The sequence below is a fragment of the Dama dama genome, chromosome 14 (genome assembly GCF_033118175.1).
Source record: "Dama dama isolate Ldn47 chromosome 14, ASM3311817v1, whole genome shotgun sequence".
NCBI lineage: Eukaryota > Metazoa > Chordata > Mammalia > Artiodactyla > Cervidae > Dama > Dama dama.
Genome location: NC_083694.1, coordinates 44,185,504 through 44,208,189, shown reverse-complemented (window position 1 = coordinate 44,208,189; position 22,686 = coordinate 44,185,504). Strand labels below are relative to the sequence as shown.

Genomic DNA, 22,686 nt, shown 5'->3' with positions numbered 1-22,686 from the left:
TCAGGAAGCGGGTCCCCAGGGGCTGCCTCCCGGTGCTAGCCCTCTTGGCTGCAGTCAGGTAGAGTCTCCACCACCTCAGACTCAAGCTGCCCATCCTCGGGTCATCCTAGCTTTCCAACTCATCTCTTTTGGTGCGTACTAAGCCGCTTCAGTCGTGTCCCACTCTTTGAGACCCTATGGACTGTAGCCCGACAGACTTCTCTCTCCATAGGATTCTCCAGGCAAGAATACTGGAGTGGGCTAGCATGTCCTTCTCCAGGGGACCTTCCCGACCCAGGGATCGAACCTGAGTCTCTTAGGTCTCCTGCATTGGCAGGCAGGTTCTTTATCACTAGCGCCATCTGGGAAGTCCCTCATCCCTTCTAGTTTCCCAGCTTCAAAAATTCGTCTGCCAGCGCTCCCCACACTGTCATACAGACAGGAACCACCTGGGAATCTCGCTCCAGATTCCAATTCAGTGGGTCTCATTGGCCTGAGATTCTTCATTTCATGAGAGCTCCCAGGAGATGCTGCTGCTGCTACTGCTGCTGGTCCACGGACCAAAGTTGAGTGGCAAGGGGTCTTCATCCCCAGATCTCCCGTTCCACACACCGGACTACTTTCAGTCCCTCATGTCCTTGCTGTTAGGGGAAACACTGACTGGAACCGCCCACTTTAGCCATGCACCATAGTAATTATTTGCATGATTTGTGTTATGAGAGGACGTCCTGATAAAAACACAAAATTAACAAGCCACCGCCAACCAGAAGAATTTCGGGTAAGTCAAAAGGAGACACCACGTGTCCTACCAACCTCCCAGAATCCTCCTTGCTGGAATCCATCTTGACTGAGTGATGCGTGTGCTACAAGGAAGGACCCTCAATCAGAGTCAGTGAGATCTGAGTGTTTCAATCAGAAACAACCCAGAAACTAGTCCCATCACCATAAAACCCAAGACTTTCTCCACCATGTGGTGGAGCAGTCCTCCTGGGTTCCCTTACTCTGCTGCTCTCTGCCCTGGCACCCCTTCCCAAGGAAGTCTCTTGCATTATCAGCACATGTGTCTCCTCAGACAATTCATTTCTGAGTGATAGACAAGAGTCCACTCTCTGGCCCTGGAAGGAGTCCACCTTCCTGCAACATTACCAGTTCCAGTCCAGGGTCCTGCATTATAATCACTCACTTGCACACACCCTCCAGTCCCTGTATCCACCTGCCATGTAGTCACCTATCAGAAGCCCAAGCCTAGCTTACAGTGGTGTTAGGATACTCTCCCATGCTGATTAGTCCAGATGTACCAGTTGACCAAGCTCCAAACCCACCTTACTATTCTTATTTTTTTTTTTTTTTAATAATATGTATTTATTTGTATTTGGCTATGCTGGGTCTTCTTTGCTTTGCAGGCTTTTTTCTCTAGTTTTGGGGAGTGGGAGCTACTCTCTAATTGGGGTGTGCAGGCTTCTCATTGTGGTGGCTTCTCTTGTAGTGGAGCAGAGGCTCTAAGGCACACGGGCTTCAGTAGTTGCAACACATGGGCTCAGTAGTTTTGGCTCTTGGACTCGAGAGTACAAGCTCAGTAGTTGTGGCACACGGGCTTAATTGCTCCTCAGCATATGGAATCTTCCCTGATTAGGGATCGAACCCTGCATTGGCAGGTGGTTTCTTTACTGTTGAGACACCAGGAAAACCCCCATGCTGCTATTGCTGACTGCAAACCACATTTCTGCTTTGCCAGCTGGCTCTAATCAGATTCTTTCAATGGGGACCTAGGAGGGAAACTGCAGGCTGGAGGAAAAAGAAGAGACTTATCTTGGTTTACTTCCTGCTTGTTCCTGTTCTGTTGGTGTCACCTCCTCCTGCTTCTTCATCCTGGTAGCAGCAGTTGGAACAGTCCAGAAACCTCAGCTGAATCCAGTTGCAGTTATTCCAACACTTGTAGAACCAGCTTCATTGTCTTCTCCCCAACACCAGCTGAGCAGTGCTCAGCTTCCTGAGCCCCCTCCTTCAAGTGTCTACAGTCTAATAAGATCATCCTAGGAGTGGCAACTACTTCTTGCAGTTGCTAGAGTTCTTATGTTACCCCTCAAGTTACCTAGTTCACAAACCTTTGTACCTGATTAACAATCCTTAGTGTGCTTTTTCCCAAGTGACCTGACCCCTCTCTTAACTTAGCAAGCCTTGGGGCTACCTGCCAGTCCTCTAAATAATTTTTTTCACACCTCTGGCCAGAATGCCAGCTCCTCAAGCCAAAACATCCCTCTCAACTGATGACCTCCATTGCTCTCTTTTTGAAAACACAGAAGCAATCCAAAAAGAATTTTCAGATACACACCACCTGGGTCTTCCAGACCCAGGAATCAAACCAGGGTCTCCTGCATTGCAGGAGGATTCTTTACCAACTGAGCTATCAGGGAAGCCCAAGACCCAATGCAGCCAAAAATAAATAAATATTTTTTAAAAGTTGACTGCTAATCTTATAAAAATATAATAATAATTTTAAAAAAACTCCCATCTTAAAACAGAAAAAGCAATCTCTCAACCCCCAACATTTCCTGTCATATACTACCCCTTTCATCTCCTATCTGCTATGTACTGAATGTTTGTGTCCTTCCAAATTCATAAGTGAGACCCTAGTCCCCAAAGTGATGGTATTTGGAGGCAAGTCCTCTGGGAAGTAATTAGATTTATAAGCGATCATGAGGGTGGGGCTTTATGGTGGGACTGGCAAAGAAGACACCTGAGATCTGTCTTGCCATGAGAGCCACAGGGAGAAGAGAGCCGACAGCAAGCCAGGAAGAGTGGCTGCACCAGGAGCCCAATCTGTCTACACCTGACCTCGGGCTTCCAGCCTCACAACTGTGAGAAATTTCCGATAAACCACCCAGCTGGTGATATTGTTTCCTCTGTGCACTGTCAATTTCTCCTTCCATTTCCTTTTGAACCCACTTGCGGGGGTGGGGGGGGGGGGTGCTTTGCACACACACACACACCGGCCACCAGGACAGCTCTCGTCAAGGTCACTGATGATGTCCTCCTGTTAAGAACTGGGGTTAGGTCCTGGTCTTCTTCCTGCTTCTATTAGCATCTGATACCAGAGGTCACTCATCCTTGGTGACCCTTCTTCCCTGGGTCCCCAGGACCTCAATCTCTCCTGGTTCTCCTTCCACCTCTGGCCACTCCTTCTCTGTCTCCTTGCTGCTCCCTCCTCCTCCTCCCTGGACTTGAAGGTCTACAGGAAGCAAAGCCCCTCTCGTTTTTATCTACACTTGACCTTTGCCATGCTCCAAACATATATATATATTTTTTTTTTTTTGGCCATGCCACAGGGCATGCAGGATCTTAGTTCCCTGACCAGGGATCAAACCTGCATCCCCTGCAGTGGAAGCGCACAGTCTTAACCACTGTTCCACCAGGGAAGCCCAGACACATAACCTTAAGTATGACTCCCCAAGTCTGTATGTACAGCCTCCAGCGTGGACTCCTCTCTAGTCTAGAGGGTGAAGATGACCACCTTCACCCCAAAGATGCAACCCTCAACTCTCCATGCCCTTGCCTCCACTCTCCATCCTCAGCCTCACCCCAATCCTGCATCCCTTCCTCTCCACCCACATTGGTCTTCCTTTCCTTCCTTCACATTTATTCCAACTTCTGGGAACTTGTACTTGCTGTTGGCTCAGCTTTGAACTCTTCATGGCTTTTCTTGTGTCTCATTTCTTCTCATTCTCCAGGAGCTCTGCCCATCCATGGTTATCTAGTGTGTCTTCAGCTCCACCTCCCAGCTGCCCTCCATTACATCATTCCGATTCTTTCCTTCAGAATATTTAACATAGACTGTCATTGTTGTATTTGTTGATTTGTGTACTTGGTGAACCTGGTTTGTCTATTTCTATGTATAGGGCCCCTGGTGGATGCTCAGTAAATATTGATACTACTCAAATAGTAAGGCTGTAAGGTGGTCAGGATTGGTGACTCAGATGGTAAAGAATCTGCCTGCAATGCAGGAGACCCGGGTTCAATCCCTGGGTCGAGAAGATCCCCTGGAGAAGGGAATGGCTACCCATTCCAGTATTCTTTCCTGGAGAATTCCATGGACAGAGAGGAGCCTGACTGGCTATAGCCATGGGGTTGCAGAGTCAGGACACAGCTAAGCGACTGACACTTTCACTTTTTTTAAAGATGGTCAGGGTTAGTTGAGATAATACAAGTAAAGGAGCTTTGAATAGTACCTTGACCTGTAAACACTTGCCACTGTTACTATGACTTGGAACACAAGGGCTAGAGAGGACTATGCTAGCGTTAATTTAGGCAAGTTGATAGGGAGTCCAAGGCTCCTTTAAGGAGGAGGTGAACATTCTTGCTCCAGTTCTTTTGCCTTAGTCACATAGGCTGCACAAGCAACAATGTATCTTGCTCATGCTTTCCTTAAGCCTTGTGCAACAATGTATCTTGTCTGAGAGCCGGCTTTTCTTTAGATCTGGAGCTAATAATTACAGAGCAGTACTAGAAGGTGGCTGGATGGCATCACTGACTCCATGGCCTTGAGTTTGAGTAAACTCCGGGAGATGGTGATAGACAGGGAGGCCTGACGTGCTGCGATTCATGGGATCACAAAGAGTCAGACACAACTGAGCAACTGAACTGAACTGAACTGAATACATCTTACTGGAGAAGGAAATGGCAACCCACTCCAGTATTCTTGCCTGGAAAATCCCATGGACGGAGGAGCCTATTAGGCTACAGTCCATGGGGTTGCCAAGAGTCTGACATGATTGATACTCATGGGTATGCTTTCCTTAGGCTCTAAGTTGATGATTATAATTGTAACAAATCTTGCCTGGGAACCTGTTTTCTCAGCAACACTATATCTCTCCCAGAGGCATATTGCCTGGAACCCATTCTCCCTGGCTAATCTTGTGTCAAAGTTATCTCAGGATGTATGCCTTAGGAAAGGGTCTGGTAAAACTTTCAGTCTTGAGGTATTCTTTTTATCTATTTTCAGCAGCCAGCTGAAAAGTGTATAATGCTCTGCTCAATCTAGCAAAGTGGGTACTCTTCCCACCCGCTTCTGATGTCTACGTCAGAAACTTTCTCTATCCTTTCATTTCAATAAAATCTTTGCTGCACAAAGCTCTGAGTGACTGAGACTGCAACTTTGGTTCTGGAGTGAAACCTTCAGAGACCACAAACTCAACACCTACCACCATAAGCTATCAACCCTGAAAAGAATAGATGTTTCCTGCCTAGAATTCACTTCCTTTCTTCTCCCTTGCAAACTTCTACTCATCCTTCAAAACCTAGCTAGAATATTATCTCCTAGTTTTTCCTAGCTGATTAGTAAGATTTAATTGAGAACCTTCCATGGGTCAGGCTGTGGCTTGACCCTGATTTCCGGGACAGGGGTCAGGGTGGGGGGCGGGGGTGGTGGCGGGAGCAGAGATGGGGGCTGCTCTCCAGGAGCTCAGGATGGCATGTGCAGAGAAAGCAGGCAATTTGGAGAAAATCACCCTGGGTGAAACAAGTATACAGCAGGCCAAGAAAGGCAGAGGGGCCCAGGTGGAAAGGCTTAGCATGTCCTCTCTCGTTCTCTCCCTCCTAAAGCTACCTCTTTGTGGGGCACTCCGCTGTTGATGGGACTGGTGTCTTAATTATTTGGAGGCTTCAGTTCAGTTCAGTCACTCAGTCGTGTCCGACTCTTTGCGACCCCATGAATCGCAGCACACCAGGCCTCCCTGTCCATCACCAACTCCCGGAGTTTACCCACACTCATGTCCCACGACTCAAGTCGGTGATGCCATCCAGCCATCTCATCCTGTGTCGTCCCCTTCTCCTCCTGCCCCCAATCCCCCCCCAGCATCAGAGTCTTTTCCAATGAGTCAACTCTTCGCTTGAAGTGGTCAAAGTATTGGAGTTTCAGCTTCAGCATCAGTCCTTCCAGTGAACACCCAGGACTGATCTCCTTTAGGATGGACTGGTTGGATCTCCTTGAGGTCCAAGGGACTCTCAAGAGTCTTCTCCAACACCACAGTTCAAAAGCATCAGTTCTTTGGTGCTCAGCTTTCTTCACCGTCCAACCCTCAAATCCATACATGACCACTGGAGAAACCATAGCCTTGACTAGACGGACCTTTGTTGGCAAAGTAATGTCTCTGCTTTTTAATATGCTATCTAGGTTGGTCATAACTTTCCTTCCAAGGAGTAAGCATCTTTTAATTTCATGGCTGCAGTCACCATCTGCAGTGATTTGGAAGCCCCCCAAAATGAAGTCTGACACTGTTTCCACTGTTTCCCCATCTATTTCCCATGAAGTAATGAGACCAGATGCCATGATCTTAATTTTCTGAACATTGAGCTTTAAGCCAACTTTTTTACTTTCCTCTTTCACTTTCATCAAGAGGCTTTTTAGTTCCTCTTCACTTTCTGCCATAAGGGTGGGGTCATCTGCATATCTGAGGTTATTGATATTTCTCCCGGCAATCTTGATTCCACTTTGTGCTTCTTCCAGCCCAGCGTTTCTCATGGTGTAGTCTGCATATAAGTTAAATAAGCAGGGTGACAATATACAGCCGTAATGTACTCCTTTTCCTATTTGGAACCAGTCTGTTGGTCTCTGTCCAGTTGTAACTGTTGCTTCCTGACCTGCAAATAGGTTTCTCAAGAGGCAGGTCAGGTGGTCTGGTATTCCCATCTCTTTCAGAGTTTTCCACAGTTTATTGTGATCCACACAGTGAAAGGCTTTGGCATAGTCAATAAAGCAGAAATAGATGTTTTTCTGGAAAAACATCTTGCTTTTTCAATGATTCAGCGGATGTTGGCAATTTGATCTCTGGCTCCTCTGCCTTTTCTAAAACCACCTTGACCATCTGGAAGTTCACGGTTCACATATTGCTGAAGCCTGGCTTAGAGAATTTTGAGCATTACTTTACTAGCATGTGAGATGAGTGCAATTGTGCGGTAGTTTGAGCATTCTTTCGCATTGCCTTTCTTTGGGATTGGAATGAAAACTGACCTTTTCCAGTCCTGTAGTCACTGCTGAGTTTTCCAAATTTGCTGGCATATTGATTGCAGCACTTTCACAGCATCATCTTTCAGGATGTGAAATAGCTCAACTGGAATTTCATCACCTTCACTAACTTTGTTCGAGGCTTAGGACGTGCATTTCACTTCATTGAAGTCTGCCCTGATCACTGGGAGGTCCCCCTGTTCTAACCCACCTCCGAGGCTCTGAGAGGTCGGAATCTTGGCCGGGGGCCCCCAACCTGCCAAACGCAGCAGTGGCATGCCAAGCCCTCTCACGTGCCTCCCAAGCCAATGGGTGGGAGGGGCGGCTGCTGCTCTCGGGCGCCCTCAACTGGCCGTTGAGGAAATAGGACCGCGCTGACCAACTCCTGTCCCGGCCAAGTCCGACCGGACAGAGCCATCTGGCCGGGGGGCCATAGACCCCTGAGGAGCCCGCAGCCAGGGCCTTCGCCCCGCTCTGCGCGGCGCTCCGGCGACTCCCGGCTCGGGGCTCTGCCATCCCGGGCGACATCCAGTCCAAGTTTCGAACCCTGGCCGAACGGGGTCATTTCCAGCCGCGCGTTCCCGCCACACTCCTCCAGGCGTGGGGGTACGGTGGCCGTGGCCGTGGCTGTGACAGGAGCCCTGGGTCAGAGCGGTGGGGGAGCGCGGAGTTCGTTCGGTGCAGGCCCTCGCGGCGAGGCAGCAGCCGCCGGTCTGGGAAAGGTGGAGCGGAGCACCGGGGGGCGGAAGGGGTGCCGCCTGAGGGTCACCCAGAGGACACCGGCGGGAGAATTCCTAAGGTGGGAGTAAGGGGAGGTTGGGTGGGGGATAAAGAGGAAGGCTGGGCGTTGGGTAGGATGCATTGACTGACCTTCCAGGGCCGCCTTGGAGACGTGGGAGGACGCACAGGGTCTGGCCTCTCTGCGGGCGTCCTGCCCATTCTCCCCGCCCCGGCGCTCTAGCCCCCAGCCCCGAGCCTTAGCTGCTCCCCCGCTCCACGATCTCTGGACGCCGCGAAGGGTCCCGGCTGGACAGGTAAGGGGGACCCGCACAGGGGAAGGGGGGCTGCAGATGCGGGCGCGGGCACTGTGAGCGCTCCCCCCCAAACAAGGGCGCCCCGCCGCCCTCCTGCGCTGTCCCTGAAGATGTCCGGAGCTATCTTCACGCCTCTGGAGGGGCCGGGCGCCCTGGATGGGACAAGCGGCCACCCCCTCGTTTGCCCGCTGTGCCACGCGCAGTATGAGCGCCCGTGCCTGCTGGACTGCTTTCATGAGTTCTGCGCCGGCTGCCTGCGTGGCCGTGCTGCCGATGGCCGCCTCGCCTGCCCTCTGTGCCAGTGAGTGCCTGGAAGCCCCAGAGGAGGGGAGGCTGGCTCCCTCTGGGAAGGGATCTGGGTGCTGGGAGGGAGGGCAAGACTCTTCAGGAAGAAGGCTGGGAGAGAGACTGCACCCAGCTGGTGCCTCTCTGCCAGAGATTGTGAAGGCTGCTGCCCATTTTACAGATCAGGGTAACTGAGACCTGGGATTATGACCCAAGGCCTCTCAAGATAAGTCAGGGGGCAAGGACAGGCTAGAGTGCCTGTGCTGTGGAATTGGATGCTGCTGGAGTAGGCGATCGCAGCTCCGCATCTGGACACTCCCAATGACTCACTTAGGGGTCCTTAAGTCTTAGGTCAAAGTAGCAAGTTATGTTGGCTCAAGTTACCTGTGCATGTGTGCTCAGTTGCTCAGTGTCTGAGTCTTTGTGACCCCACGGACTGTAGCACTCCAGGCTCCTCCTCTGTCCATGGGATTCTCCAGGCAAGAATACTAGAGTGGGTTGCCATTTCTAGGGGGTTTTCATGACCCAGGGATTGAACCCAAGTCTCCTTTGTCCCCTGCATTGCAAGTGGATTCTTTAGCCGCTGGGCTACCAGGGAAACTCAGGATACCTGGGGTGGCCCTGAATTTGCCTAATGCAGTGAGAGGGGCTTGAGGGGAGGCTTCTGCCTTTGACACCCTGAGTCGCCAACCCCTTCCCAGGATCCCTCCAGGTCTGGGAAGGGACTGGGTCGGAGTGAGCACTGACTGAGCACTGACTGAAATATTTATAGATGTCAGGCCTGCAGGCACCCCACCTCCCACCCTATTTTTAGTTCCGCCTGGAATGTACGCAGTAGGAAGTGGGTAGGGAGCCTCGGGGAAGGGGCATCTGGAGCTTGGCTGAAGCTTCTCCACAGGCACCAGACGGTGGTGAAGGGCCCCAGCGGGCTCCCTCCAGTGGATCGGCTGTTGCAGTTCCTGGTGGACAGCTCAGGGGATGGCACCGAGGTGGTGCGCTGCGCCAACTGCGACCTGGAGTGCGGCAAGCAGGCAGGGGCACCTGGGGTGCAGTGGGGAGCGGAGGGCACCAGGCTGCACTGTCCTGATGCCATATCCTCAGAGGATCACCCAACAGTGGGCTCTCCAGCCCCTCTCTCAGGCACCTCATATCCAGAACAGGGGCCCCATTTTACTGGTGTGGGGACTGAAGTCCAAAACAACTCACTTGAACCAACAGTGTGTTAGGTGCAGGGGTTAAAGCCATTTGGATTTGGGGGGAGTTTACTGGCCCCCAACACAGGGCAGAGTTGTGAAATGGAACAGGAAGAGCAATCCAATGCACAGACCTGGAGTCCCTCGAGGGTCCACGGCTACCTGGGTAGCGGCGAGCTGCTATCTGCAGCCAGAGAGGACAGGGGATGTGAGCACACTGTCTCACTGGGGAGAGGTCATCCTGAAGGACCTGGGAGCATAGGCCAGGCTTCAGGCTGGACAGAGAAGTGCACAGGGGACTCTCTCTGGACTGTGGAAGCTGATCTGAGGATTCCCAGGAGGATGTCCCTACAGGAGCAAAAGGTCAGGGTGTGCTGGCAAGTTCTAGAATATGCGCTACCTGGAAGTACAGAGATAAAGAGTAGTAGGTGATGGGCCGGATGTAGGGAGAGCCTGGGGAGGAAATGGCCTTGAATGCCAAAGAAATTGGGAGTCTGTGTTTTCATAGCCATCCCTGGGATCGATGCCTTGGACTCTCAGCCACAGGGAAGGGCACCTGCAGACCTTCACCCCTTTCTCCCTCCCAGTCAAGTTCCAACTCCAAATGGCTCGGGTGAACACAGTCATGTAGCTCCTATTGAGGGTGCCAAGAGGGGCTTGACAGGTCTTGCCCACGGGCACACATACGTTTCTGTTGTAGGTTAAATGTTTTGCAAATACAATATCTGCCTTCCCCACAACCCTGGGGAACCCCCTCCTCAAGCCCGTTATGGGTACCTCCCCGTTACCTACTCTCTCAGCCTTGATATTCTCGTCTGTAAACTGGGGATACAGAGCACTGCGCGTCGGGTTTACATGAGAGGGCTGCCGGCGGCCCTGCCCCCTGCCGGAGACTCGCAGACGCGCAAAGACAGGCTCCCAGTTCACCGGCGGACTGAGCCCGAGCTCTGTCCGCAGGACGCGGAGACCACATACTTCTGCAACACTTGCGGGCAGCCGCTGTGCGCGCGCTGCCGCGACGAGACGCACCGGGCACGCATGTTCGCGCGCCACGACATCGTGGCCTTGGGCCAGCGCAGCCGCGACGTGCTCCAGAAGTGCAGTGAGTGCGGCGTGCGGGGACCGGGCCGGCGCCGGGCGGGGATGAGGGCGGGCGCTGCCCGGCGCCCTCACCGCCGCCCCCGCCGCAGCGCTGCACGCCGAGCCCTATGTCCTGTTCTCCACCGACAAGAAGTCGCTGCTGTGCATCCGCTGCTTCCGGGACATGCAGGGGTGGGTAGAGGGCGCAGGAGGTGAGGGGCTTGCGAGCGTCCCGGAGCGGGGCTCACGCGCGGGGTCCTTGCAGGGAGAGCCGCGTCCACTGCGTGGACCTCGAGTCAGCTTACGTCCAGGGCTGCGAGCGGCTGCAGCAGGCGGTGCTGGTGAGCGCGGGCTGCCGGGCGCGCCGGGGCCGGGGTTGGGAACGCGCGTCCCCAGGAGGCTGAGGCCACCCTGTCCCCAGGAGGTGAAGGCCCTGCAGACCGCCACGCGAGAGGCCACCGAGCTGCTGCAGGCGATGGTGGAGGAGGTGCGACGCAGCGCGGCAGAGGAGGAGGCCGCCATCCACGCCCTCTTCAGCAGCATGCAGGTGAGGCATAGAGGGGACTGAACAGCCACAGCCCAGAATCCTTATCAGCATGACCTGACTGGGACCCAGGCCTGCCCCAGCCCTCCTAGAGATTCCAGTATAGCAAGCACTGAACTACTTTCAGGAGTTAGTTAATCTTAGTAGCCGGGAAAATTCAGAGGAGGAGCAAGAGCCCGCCCTAGGCTGGGGCTGGTGATGGGAGGTGGTCAGGGAAGACTTTCCGTAGGAGGTGACATTGAAGGTGAGGCTGTCAGTGCTCCCAGGCAGGGGTAGCAGAGCTCGTGGGCTGGAGAGAGAGCCAGGCTAAGCAGCTGTGTGGCTGGGACCCAGGAGCCTGGGAGAGTGCTGGGAGGGGGCAGGGCCGAGTCTGCCCAGTCAGTTAGTGGACTGTCCCTCCCAGGACAAACTGTTAGAGAGGAAAGCGCTGCTGCTGCAGGCCGTGCAGAGGTGAGTAGTGGCAGGGTCTCCACCCTCTGCCCCTTGACCTCCAGACACCAGCTGGAGCCTAGGCCAGCCCTGTCCCACCCTAAGAGCAAGACATCCAGGTGTCCACCCCAGCAGGGGGAAGGCAGGGTGGCTCAGGGAAGGGGAGACAGGGAAGGATGCACAAAGTGGATGGGGAGATGGAACCACTCAGTTCCGAGGCCTCGCCCAGGTGGGGGTGGGCAGCCCTCCCCTTGGAGATGAGGCTGCCTGCCCCTCCCCCAGCCAGTATGAAGAGAAGGACAAGGCCTTCAAGGAGCAGCTCTCCCATCTGGCCACTCTGCTGCCCACCCTGCAGGTAAGCGGAGCTGGGGGCGTGGGACCAGGCACCCCGCCCAGGCACTGAGCAGCGTCCCTCTTGCAGGTTCACCTGGTCATCTGCTCTTCCTTCCTCAGCTTGGCCAACAAGGCCGAGTTCCTGGACCTGGGCTATGTGAGTGCCCCCAGCTCCTGGGTGCCCCCCCCCCCCAGCAGGAGCCCACTGTGCACGTCTGAGACCCCCACCTCAGGGCTGGGCAGCCTGTTACCTGGAGGCTGGCCACCTCCTCCACATCGTCATCTACAAACTACTTGCGGGCCAGCAGAGCCCTTTTAAGAGGACAGCAGGGAATTCCCTGGTGGTCTCCATTGGTTAGGACTCTGCAAGGGTCAGTCCCTGACGGGGGAACTAAGATCCCCCAAAGCCGCCAGTGCAGCCAATAAATAAATAAGAGGACAGCAGCGCCTGAAGGGAGCATAAACCTCCTCCCCTAAAACGCAGAGTCTACTGAAGTCCAGACATCCCAGCCTTTCCGGTCGATTTGGGGGGCGGGGGTGGGGGCGGGGGTTGGGGTGGACATCCGGCCAACCCCAGGGAGGATCGGAAGGCAGGTAACCGTCCTAAAGGCAGACTCGCCCTCCGGACCCCTCCCCTCAGTGTCACACCCCTCCCCCGCCCGCACCCACCCACCTGAGAGCCCTCCCCTTCCCCGCTCCCCCCGCCGCAGGAGCTGATGGAGAGATTGCAGGGCATCGTCACGCGGCCACATCGCCTGCGGCCGGCACAGAGCAGCAAGGTGCGTGGGGGCGTGGGGTGAGCCGGGGGCGGGGGCGAGGGCCGGGACGCAGAGTGGGCGGGGGAGACCGGGGCGCGGGGTGGGCCGGGGGCGGGAGCGCAGTCCCGCAGGGTAGGGACCTACCTCACGACCTCGTCCCGCCACCCAGATCGCCAGCGACCACCGTGCCGAGTTCGCGCGCTGCCTGGAGCCGCTACTGCTGCTGGGGCCACGCCGGGCGGCGGGTGCCGGGGGTGGCACCAGCACGTGAGCCGCGAGGGCGCCGGGACCGGGAACGGGGAGGCGGGCACAAGATTCCCATTGGGGTGGGGGCAGACTTTCCCAGCTCACCGAGCTCCGGGCGCCGCGTCTGAGCACCTCCGACCTCCACGCGGAAGCCTGCCCAGCCTGAAAGCAGCCATCCTGGTTGGAAGCCCACGGTAGACGGCTTGGAGCCGGGTCAGGGGTAAACAGGAGGACTCAGGGGCTGCCCCCAACCGCAGTTGTGCATCTGGATTGGCGTGTCTAAGCCCTGAAAGGAAGGGTAGCTTACAGTGGGATCTCGGTCACCAGAAGCCGCAGGAGGTCTGACTTCCGGGAATTGGGGGGGGGGGGGGGGGGGCGGGGGGCAGCCTGAAGAGCTGGAGATCCCTACGAGTTAGGAGAAATGCCTAAGCTGGGGGTGTCTGCCAAGGGTCCCAGGGCCCGAAGCACCGGAGACTGGGCATCAGGCCAAATTTTCAAGGTCCAGCATGTGTGTGTGAACTTACGGTGTGCTGGGGACCAGCCCTGAGGACATCCTGATGGACTCTTCTGCACACTGGCATCACCCTCAGGATTTTTAAAAAATACCCTGCTGATGTCATTGGTCTTGGGTGGGCAAAGCCTGGCATCAGGTTTATTTTGGGCCCCTGTGTGGTTCTGCTGTGCCGCCTGGGGTGAGAGGCTGGGGGAAGGGAAGACTCTCTGGACCCCCACAGCCACATCCACACAAGTTCTCTCCCCAGGCTCGCAGGGGGCCCGGGCCCCAAGGTGCTGATGGGGCCCGGCTGCCCTTCCCCAGTGGGGAAGATGTTGGGGTCACCGGTCCAAAAGCCCACACTGCACCGGTCCATCAGCACCAAGGTGCTGCTGGCGGAGGGCGAGGACTCACCCTTCACGGAGCACTGCCGCCACTACGAGGACTCCTACCGGGTGAGGAGGCCGGGATGCGCCAGTGAGGAAAGGCCCCACCCCTTCGCACCAAAGTGCAGTGGCCAAACCTTATCTGGCCACCAGGGCTGCCAGACGCCCCTCCACCGAGGCCCCCACAGTGCACCCAGCCTGCAGGGCACACGGGCACACACTGATCTCTCCCCTCCCCCAGCGCCTGCAGGCAGAGATGCAGAACCTGAAGGACCAGGTACAGGAGCTGCACCGGGACCTCACCAAGCACCATTCCCTCATCAAAGCCGAGATCATGGGTGACATCTTACACAAGGCCCTGCAGGTGGATGCCCAGATCGCCTCGGAGTATGCTTCCGTGGAGGGCCTGAGAGCAGTCTTCCAGGAGGTAGCCCTTCCCGAGGCACCTCCCTCCCCTGCAGCCCCACCTGTCAGCTTGTTGGTGGGCTACCCCCAGATAGGAAGTGGGAGGGGACCTCAGCCTGGTGCCCCAGGAGGCCCTCACAGGCTCTGGAACCTGGGTCTCTGCTGCCTGGAACCCAGGAACTTCCTGGGAGCACACTGGAACCATGGGAACTGCCTGGGAGCACCCTGTGGTTCTGAGCAGCTAGAGGACAGAAATGCCAACAATGGAACTTCCAATTCAGCCATGTGCAATATCCAGCTTACTTTCTCTTTCAGATTTGGGAGGACTCCTACCAGCGGGTGGTTAACGAACAGGAGATATATGAAGGTCCCGGGCTGCTGCTGCTGAGTGCTCCCCCTCCACATGTTTTCAGGGGCAGGAAGCTAGTTACCCAATAACCAGATTCGAACTCCCAAACTCTTATTTATTTGGCTGTGCCGGGTCTTAGTTGTGGTATGGAGGATCTAGTTCCCTGACCAGGGATGGAACCCAGATCCTCTGCATTGGGAGTGTGGAGTCTTAGCCACTGGACCACCAGGAAGTCCCCCACTTAGTTCTTGACTCACAGCTGCTAACTGACCCCCCAAAAATATATCTGAGGTCAGAATTCAGTAAGTAGGATGACTTTAGGAATCTTACCTCATGCTTTAATTAGAGGTAATCACTCAAATAGTTGGGATATTTACATGAATTGAGGCTGGAGAGTGAGGATCTGAAACCAACAAGACCTCATGCTCTGGCCTGGGCCCCAACAGCCCAGCTCCATGACCTTCTCCAGCTGAAGCAGGAGAATGCCTACCTGACCACCATCACCAAGCAAATCACGCCCTACGTCCGCTCCATTGCCAAGGTGAAGGAGCGACTGGAGCCCAGGTGAGCCTGGAGGTATTCTGGGGGAACCAAGATACTTCTGGATGTGCATAGAGAAAGTGCCACATCTTTGGAAGAGCCCCTATCAGGGAAGTGGGCCAGGTCATGATCTGGGCAGGTCAGGTGCTGGGCCTCTGCTAAAACACAGAATGCGTGGGCTGCTCTGAGTTTCTGCTTCTAGGCACACAATCACCCACCTCTTTACACTTTGGAGATGAAATGAGGATCTTCAGCTGATTCAGGCAGCAGGACACAGAGGAGAGAGAACTTCCCCAGCCCATGATTAAGCCAAGTCTAGACAGGGACCTGGACCAGGCTCTCAGCACCATCGTTGGGCACTGGAAGTATTATGGGGGGCAGAGGGTTTCTTGGTGGCAAGTCTTCAATGTGCCTGCCTCTCAGGTCACAAGCCCCACGGTGGTTGCCCTGTAGCACTGGTACACAGTGGTCAGCCTGGGTTCTCCTTCTAACACCCTCCAGGGGACTCCATTTGCCTTGCCCCAAAGTGAGATCTCCTGATTCCAATATGCCACATGTTCCTTGTTCGTGATTTGGTGGAGCCTATCCTCCAAACAGCATCTTGAGAGGATGGAACAGACATGTTTTGAACAGCACAAGTCTGCTGTATCTTTCTTTCTTTCTTTTTATCTTTTGGTCATACTGCAAGACATGAGGGATCTTATTCCCAACCAGGGATTGAACCCTTGTCCCCTGCATTGGAACCTGGGAGTCTCAACCACTGGACCTTCAGGGAAGTTCCTGTAGTATCTTTATTCTGCCTTCATGCTTGACTGACTGATAGTTTTGCTGGGTATTGAATTCTAGATGGAAATTCTAGATTGGGAATTATTTCCTTTAAAGGCACTGCTCTACTGTCTTCTGGCTTCCAGGGTTGTCTTTGAGAAGTTTGAAAGCATTGTGATTCCTAATCCTTGTAATGTGACCTACTTATTCTCTTTAGAAGCTTGTGGAATCTTCTCTGCTCCCAGTGTTATAAAATTTCATATTGGTGCAGGTCTAGCTATAGTTCATGGGTTGCAAAGAATAGAATGTGACTTAGCAACTAAACAATAGCAAAAGTTTTATCCATTGGGTACCAGTGGGTCCCTTCAATCTGGAAATATGTGTCCTTATCTGGGCATATTTCTTTTTGAACTGGTTAATTGATTTTCTCCACTTTTTTCTCCACTTTCTGAAATTCTTATTGAACACTGGACTTCTGTGGCTGGTCCTCTGATTTACCTTCCCTTTTCAGTCCTTTTTTTCTATCTCTTCATTTATCTGCCATACTTTCTGGGAGATTTCTTCATTTATCTTCCAACTTGTGTATTTAGTTCATTTTTGAAGAAAAATTCCAAGAGCTCTTTATTTTTAAAAATTTATTTATTTATTTGGCTGCACCAGGTCTTAGTTGCAGCACATGGGATCTTAGATCTTCATTACTGCATGTGTGATCTTTAGTTGTGGCACTTGAACTCTTAGTTGTGGTATGTGGGATCTAGTTCCCAGACCAGGGACTGAACCCATGCTCCCTGCATTGAGAGCACAGAATCTAAGCCACTGAACAGCCAGGGTAGTCCCCAAGAGCTCTTTTAAATGTTATAAATTGGCTTTCACTTCCAAAGAGGTGTTTTTGGTACCCTGACTGCTCTAGTTACATAGCATTCAGTTGTTTCATGGACGTGACATCTAACCCCTTTGGGAGCTGATAGATTTTTTTGCTTTTTTTTTTTTAAAGTTTCCTTCTCCCTGAAGGCTGTTTCCTCCAAGTTACTTTTTGTTTGTTTCAGTTTCTACCTTCCATGTTAAAGGCTTTTCTCAGATATCAGGAAATCTTTGATTGCCTCTTCATGTTAGGAGTGAGGTCGGGGAGAGCAGGTTCAAGCTCTGAGCATGTGGGTCATGTGAGGCATCTGGGTGGGTGGGGTTTTTTGCTTTGCCTTTTTTTTTTTTTTTTTTTTTTTGCCTACTTTTAGCTGTTCTGGGTCTTTGTGGCTGCTCAGGCTTTTCTCTGGTGGCAGAGAGCAAGGGCTGCTCTCTAGTTGCTATGAGCAGGCTTCTCATTGAGGAGGCATCCACTGTTGTAGAACGTGGGCTCAGTAGTTTCACCTCCTGGCCTCTAGAACACAAGCTCAGTGGTTGTGGAGCACAGGCTTAACTGCTCTGCAGCATGTGGAATCTTCCCAGACCAGGAATTGAACCCGTGTCTCCTGCATTGGCAGGAGGATTCTTTACCACTGAGCCACCAAGGAAGCCCCGTGATTAATTTTTTTTAATGCCCCAATATCAGTTTTAGATCTTTGCCCAGTTTCCTTCCTGGAAGGTCACCATGTGGATCATTTGTCTGCACACCTAATTTTCTGATTTTCAGTAGTTCTAACCTGTGTGTCATATCCTCCCAGAGACTAACCTTTCAGAATTCAGGGTTGGGGAGATGCAGCTGTTCAGAGGTAGGGACCTTAACCTTCACTGTCCTAGTTCAGTCCCATCCCCTGAGTTGCAGAGGCAACGGGGCTGCCTATTCCTGAGCCCCCCGAGGATTCTGTGGTGGGAACTGGTGGGACCTCAGCTTCTCAGGTCTGCTGAATTAGTGGACACTTATCTACTGCTCTCCAGCTTCCAAATTTTGCTGTTATTCTTTCCTACTGTCAACCTGGAAAGGACATCCCCCCTCATTGTTTTGGTCCCTTTACTAGTTTTAGTGAGTTTGGGGAAGGAGGAAAATTAAGAGTGTGTGTGCACAATTGCTGTATTAATCCAGAACTGCCAAGCCACTTTTTATTTTTCTAATTTTATTATTTTTTTAAATATTCATTTACATATTTATTTTTGGCCGTGCTGGCTTTTCATTGCTGTGCAAGGGCTTTCTCTAGTTGCAGTGAGCAGGGGCCACTTTCTAGTTGCAGTGCTCGGGCTTCTCATTGAGTTGGCTTCTCTTGTTGTGGAGCACAGGCTCTAAGAGCATGGTTCTTCATGGTTCTTCAGTAGTTGTGGCCCATGGGCTTAGTTGCCCTGTGGCATATGGGATCTTCCCAGATCAGGGATCAAACTAGTGTCCCCTGCACTGCAAGGTGGAGTCTTAATCACTGAACCACCAGCGAAGCCCCAAGCCACCTTTTGAGTGACTACTTTAACAAGTCACATTGAGTGGTTGCACTCATCATACTTTTTGCAGTTTTTAAAAAATATTCACTTATTTAGCTGCACTGGGTCTTAGTTGTGCCATGTGGGACCTTCATTGTGACGTGCTAGCTCTTAATTGCAGCATCTGGGATCTAGTTCCTGGACCAGGGATCCAACCCAGACTTCCTGCATTGGGAGTGAGGAGTCTTAGCCACTGGACCACCAGGAAAGTCCTCCTTTTGCAGAGTCTTGATCAAATCCTAGATCCATGGATCCCTAGATCCCTTGACCAAATCCCTAGATCAAATCCACCCAGGACTAATGACAGTGTCCTCCTAGACTGACATTCAGTGCGATTTACTCCAGATACTGTGTGATTCCATTTATAGAACCTCAAAACCAAGCAGAACTAACCTCTGGTGTTATAGTCAGGATGAGCGTAATCCTGGGGGCCTCTAAGTGGAGGTGACATTGTGGTGTCACAGACCCCACTTGTTCACACCGTGTGCATCCTTCCCTTCCATGTGCCGTGCTTTGGTGAGCATTTGGCTGCCAGTAGTGCACTCCTGCCCGCCTGTAAGGGGCAATACCCTGGCAGTCACACCTCTGTAGGGAAGTGTCATCTGTGGTTGGTGTCAGTGACTAGAAAGGAGCTCAGGCTGGAGCCCAGCCCCTGGGGGTTTGGGGTGAGCAGGGAGGCTGCCCCTCCCCTTCTTCGTGGACCACTTTGCAGGTATCTAGCATTGCCCGCTGCCTCCTCCCCTCCCAGTGCTGGGAACCCCCTTCAACCCCATGCCCTGGATCTGCTTTTGTTCCATCATCGGCGACCTTCCAGCTACATCCTTTGACCTTGGAGCAGCGATCATGAGCCTGGACTGTCTATCGCCTTCATCTCGCTCTTCTCTTGCTTCTGAGACACTCCATCCTCCCAGCTTCCCTCTGACCCTTCCAGCTAGTCCTTCTTAGTACCTTCGGCTTGGCTCTGCCTCCTCGGCTCAATGCCCAAATGTCAGTTTTCCCCAGAGCTCAGTCTCAGGCACTCTTCTCATCCTGCACCCTCTCCTTAAGGGGCTTCACCCAGCCCCACCCCCCACCCCCCCCAGCTTTAAAACCCCATGGTATAACTACCCTCACTGTCCACTGGTTAGGACTCTGTGCTTCCACTGCAAGGGGCATGGGTTCTATCCCTGCTCAGGGAACTAAGATCCCACATGCTGCATGGTGTGTCTCCCCAATTTTTTTTAAAGTTAAAAACTCCAAAACCCCATGGTGTTGCAGATGACCCCCAACCCACTGCCCCATCACAGACCCACCCAAGACTCACCTTAATGTACCCCTTCCTGGGGGTCTCCGCTTCGATGTCTCAGGGCACCCCAAACCCCACAAGGGCCCCAAGAGCTCAGTTTCCTTCTCCTGAACAAGCTACTCCCATCTCATCTCAGTGCAGGCATCACAGTCACGCAGGCGCTCGTTAAAAGCTCAGGAGACATGATTCCCCTCCTCCACTCACCTCCATTGCTAACCCCTCCCCACATCCTGTTGACTCAGCTGTCATGGTCCACCTGCTCTGTCTCCATTGGGGCCCCCAGTCCAAGCCACCATCATCAACCCCCTCTCCACCCTAGCCCCTCCAGCAGGTCACAGTCAGTGTGGCCTGGGGCCTGAGAGTCCTTTCGGGACTCTCTCTGCCCACCTCTGTTCTCGTCAGCCCCTCTCCACACCTGTCATGATGGCCTCTTGGTTCTGCAAAGAAGTTGGACTGGCTCCCACTTCCCCATCTCCGCCTGGAATGTTGTTGCTTCAGCTTGTTCCAGGGACCACGTCACCCAGGCCTCAGCTCGAGCATCAGCAAGGAGGCCTTCCTGAACCCTCCTTTTGAAAGCAGGTCTTACTCACAGTCACTCCCCCCCTATTCGGACTTGTGGTGCCCCACCTTGGCATGTCTCCCCAACCAGAACAGGGCTCCCAGGAACACAGGGCCCAGACTCTCTCATCCACTGTTATGGCCTTGGCCCTCGGTAAATATCTGAGGCCCGAAGCCCAAGGTGGGCCCTGAGGGTGTGCTCAGGTTAGGGTTTGTGCCATGAACCTGAGCACACACACCAGGTTGGCTCCACACCGGGTCGGCTCTGCTGCATCCAGACCCCGGGAACTGCTTTCTCTCTCGCAGGTTTCAGGTCCCTGTGGATGAACCATCAGACCATCCACAAAACATGCATGATGATGGCGTGAATGCTGAGGTCCCGGCCAGGTAAAGCGGGTCTTTTCAACCTGAGCAAGCAAATGATTTAATCTCAGAGACAAACATAGATGATAAAGACAGACTTCGGGTTTTCTTTTGGTCCCTGCTTGCCACTGACCAGCTCTACAGCCTCGGCTGGGCCTCCGTGTATAAAATCTGGGTGGTGCCTTCAAACCAGTGATCTTGTAGATGACAGATGTGACATGGATGGACATGACCAGAGTTTTGTAACCAGGGATGACCATGGCTGCCACCTTCCTTCCCCATACACCTCTGAGCACCCTGGCTCTTACACCATGTGACTCAAGAAAAAGTGACTGAGGGTTATTTCTTCCTTCATTGGAGCCACAGTGTTTGCCAGAATACTTGCCAGAGGGAGAAAAGAATGTGCAGTAACAGAGTCACTGTCACAAGCAGATCTTCTCGTGTTTCACTGGAGTTGTAGAAAATTGGAGCTAAGAGGGCCAGTGGGTGGGGAGAGGTCTGCTGTGTCCAAAGCCGCCGTGGGGTTGGTGACAGAGCAGAAAGCAGCCCCAACCACTCCAGGCACCGCGTTTAGCTGCTTCAGGGGAGGGTTGACTCAAAGAGCAGGGTCACAAACCTCCAAAACGGTCTGAACTGTGGACGTTTTTGCAGCTAGAGTCTTAGAAGCAAGATGAGTCCTTTAGGAGACGACGTGGTTCTGGTTCTGTTGTGGTCACCCCCTGGTGCCCTTTGGGAAGGCTTGCTGTTCTGAAAGCCTCTGCCTGGGTGGATTTTAGTGCTGGGACTCCAGGGAGATGGGGACGGGAGCGGGGGGGGAGGGGGGGGGGTCACGCCTAGTGTTTCTTTAGGAGCGATCCAGTAAGTGTCACAGAGAAGAAGGAGAAGAACTCAGAGCCGAGAAACAGCCGAGCTCTGGGCAGCCTTGCAGAGGAGCCTCCACTGAAAAACAAAGACACACACAGACCCAAATCAAAAAACGGGGGTGATGTCTCCACCCGGAGGGAACGCCCAGCTTAGCCTGGGACCAGTTCCAGGGTCAGGCACTTTGCAACAAGCCAATCAAGGTCAGGACAGTTAAGAAAAGACAGTTCCTGTTGTTGTTTTTTTTTAATTTGTAATCATTTATCATCAGTAAAACCCAGACACTCCAGCAGGTCCCCATTTCAGGTTCTCTGGCTTAGGCTAGACTTCTCGTGGCTCAGAGTCCTGACCCTTATCACAGTGGCTCCAGGAGGCATCCCAGTTCATCCTGTACCTCCCTGTGTACTGGGCTGTGAGCTCCCACCAAAGTGCACACTCTGAATTTCATGAACGAGCCTCTTGGACTACTCTGCCTCAGAGGAAGCCTGTTCCTTCTGAACCACAGCCCTGCTGTTAGCTGGAAAGTTATCCTAGTGCTCATCACTAGGTTCATTGTGACCCTAGTGCTGACTCAGCCAAGGGGAAAAATCTTCACTCCAGCTTTTCTCACTGTGGGGCCTGGGCTGAGCTCATAAAGCGAAGAAAGAGCACCTCCGAACCCACATACCCAGGACTGTCCCCACCTGCCGTCACTCTCCTGTGTGCACCTCTGATGACGTTAAAGCATGATTCACCTGCAACTTTGCTCCAGTGGTTTTTCATTCTTACCCAGGAGCCTTTTTGTCAAGTGGAACTTAAACAGAACACTTAAACATGCAAATTAACCTTCAAGACCCTGATGCTGGGAAAGATAGAGGACAGGAGAATGGGGTGACAGAGGAGGAGATGGTTGGATGGCATCACTGACTCCATGAACATGAGTTTGAATAAGCTCCAGGAGATAGTGAAGGACAGATAAGCCTGGCATGCTGCAGTCCACAGGGTCACAGAGTCCAACACAACTGAGCCACTGAACAACGACCTTCATGACCTAACGTTCAAAGTTCTGGAGGCAAAATGATGCCGAGAGTCACATCTTAAACAAATACCAGCTTGATTTAGCGATTCGGGTGGCTTTCATGTGCTAGGTGGGCCTGCAGGTCAATACACTGGTCCACTGGTCACAGCAGCACCCAAGGCCTGCACATCTGCTGTGTGCGCCCAGGTCCCATCCCAAAGCCATCACAGACCTCCCAGGTGGGGGAGGGAGGGGCGGACCTCCACAGTGCTGCGGGGGTGTGGGCAGGAGGAACACAAGCTTAGAGGAAGGAATTCAGAACTGAACCGAGGAGGCAGACATGTCTGGCTTTATGCTGGAGGTTCTGGACGTTTCTTAACTGGAAGTAACAAGACCTTAAGAG

The 22,686-nt window shown here is 53.2% G+C and overlaps 1 protein-coding gene across 1 annotated transcript; it reads left to right on the top strand.

Annotated features, from left to right (window-relative positions):
• Positions 1-59: 59 nt before the first annotated feature.
• On the top strand, positions 60-22,681 carry RNF207 (ring finger protein 207). Its single transcript, XM_061160524.1, has 19 exons — positions 60-757; positions 7,857-8,013; positions 8,124-8,314; positions 9,197-9,329; positions 10,449-10,593; positions 10,682-10,763; positions 10,837-10,912; positions 10,993-11,118; positions 11,519-11,565; positions 11,827-11,899; positions 11,966-12,034; positions 12,588-12,656; positions 12,805-12,902; positions 13,643-13,829; positions 14,002-14,187; positions 14,481-14,532; positions 14,961-15,078; positions 20,369-20,449; positions 21,274-22,681. The coding sequence occupies exons 3-19, from the start codon at positions 8,124-8,126 to the stop codon at positions 21,440-21,442; spliced, it is 1,902 nt and encodes a 633-aa protein (XP_061016507.1). The 5' UTR covers positions 60-757; positions 7,857-8,013; the 3' UTR covers positions 21,443-22,681.
• Positions 22,682-22,686: the final 5 nt, after the last annotated feature.

Bases quoted from the DNA above. Each gene is read 5' to 3' on its own strand.
- RNF207 (XM_061160524.1), top strand. From the start codon at position 8,124: ATGTCCGGAGCTATCTTCACGCCTCTGGAGGGGCCGGGCGCCCTGGAT. The intron at 11,900-11,965 runs GTAAGCGGAGCT...TCCCTCTTGCAG, and splicing joins CTCTGCTGCCCACCCTGCAG to GTTCACCTGGTCATCTGCTC. The intron at 12,657-12,804 runs GTGCGTGGGGGC...CCCGCCACCCAG, and splicing joins GGCCGGCACAGAGCAGCAAG to ATCGCCAGCGACCACCGTGC.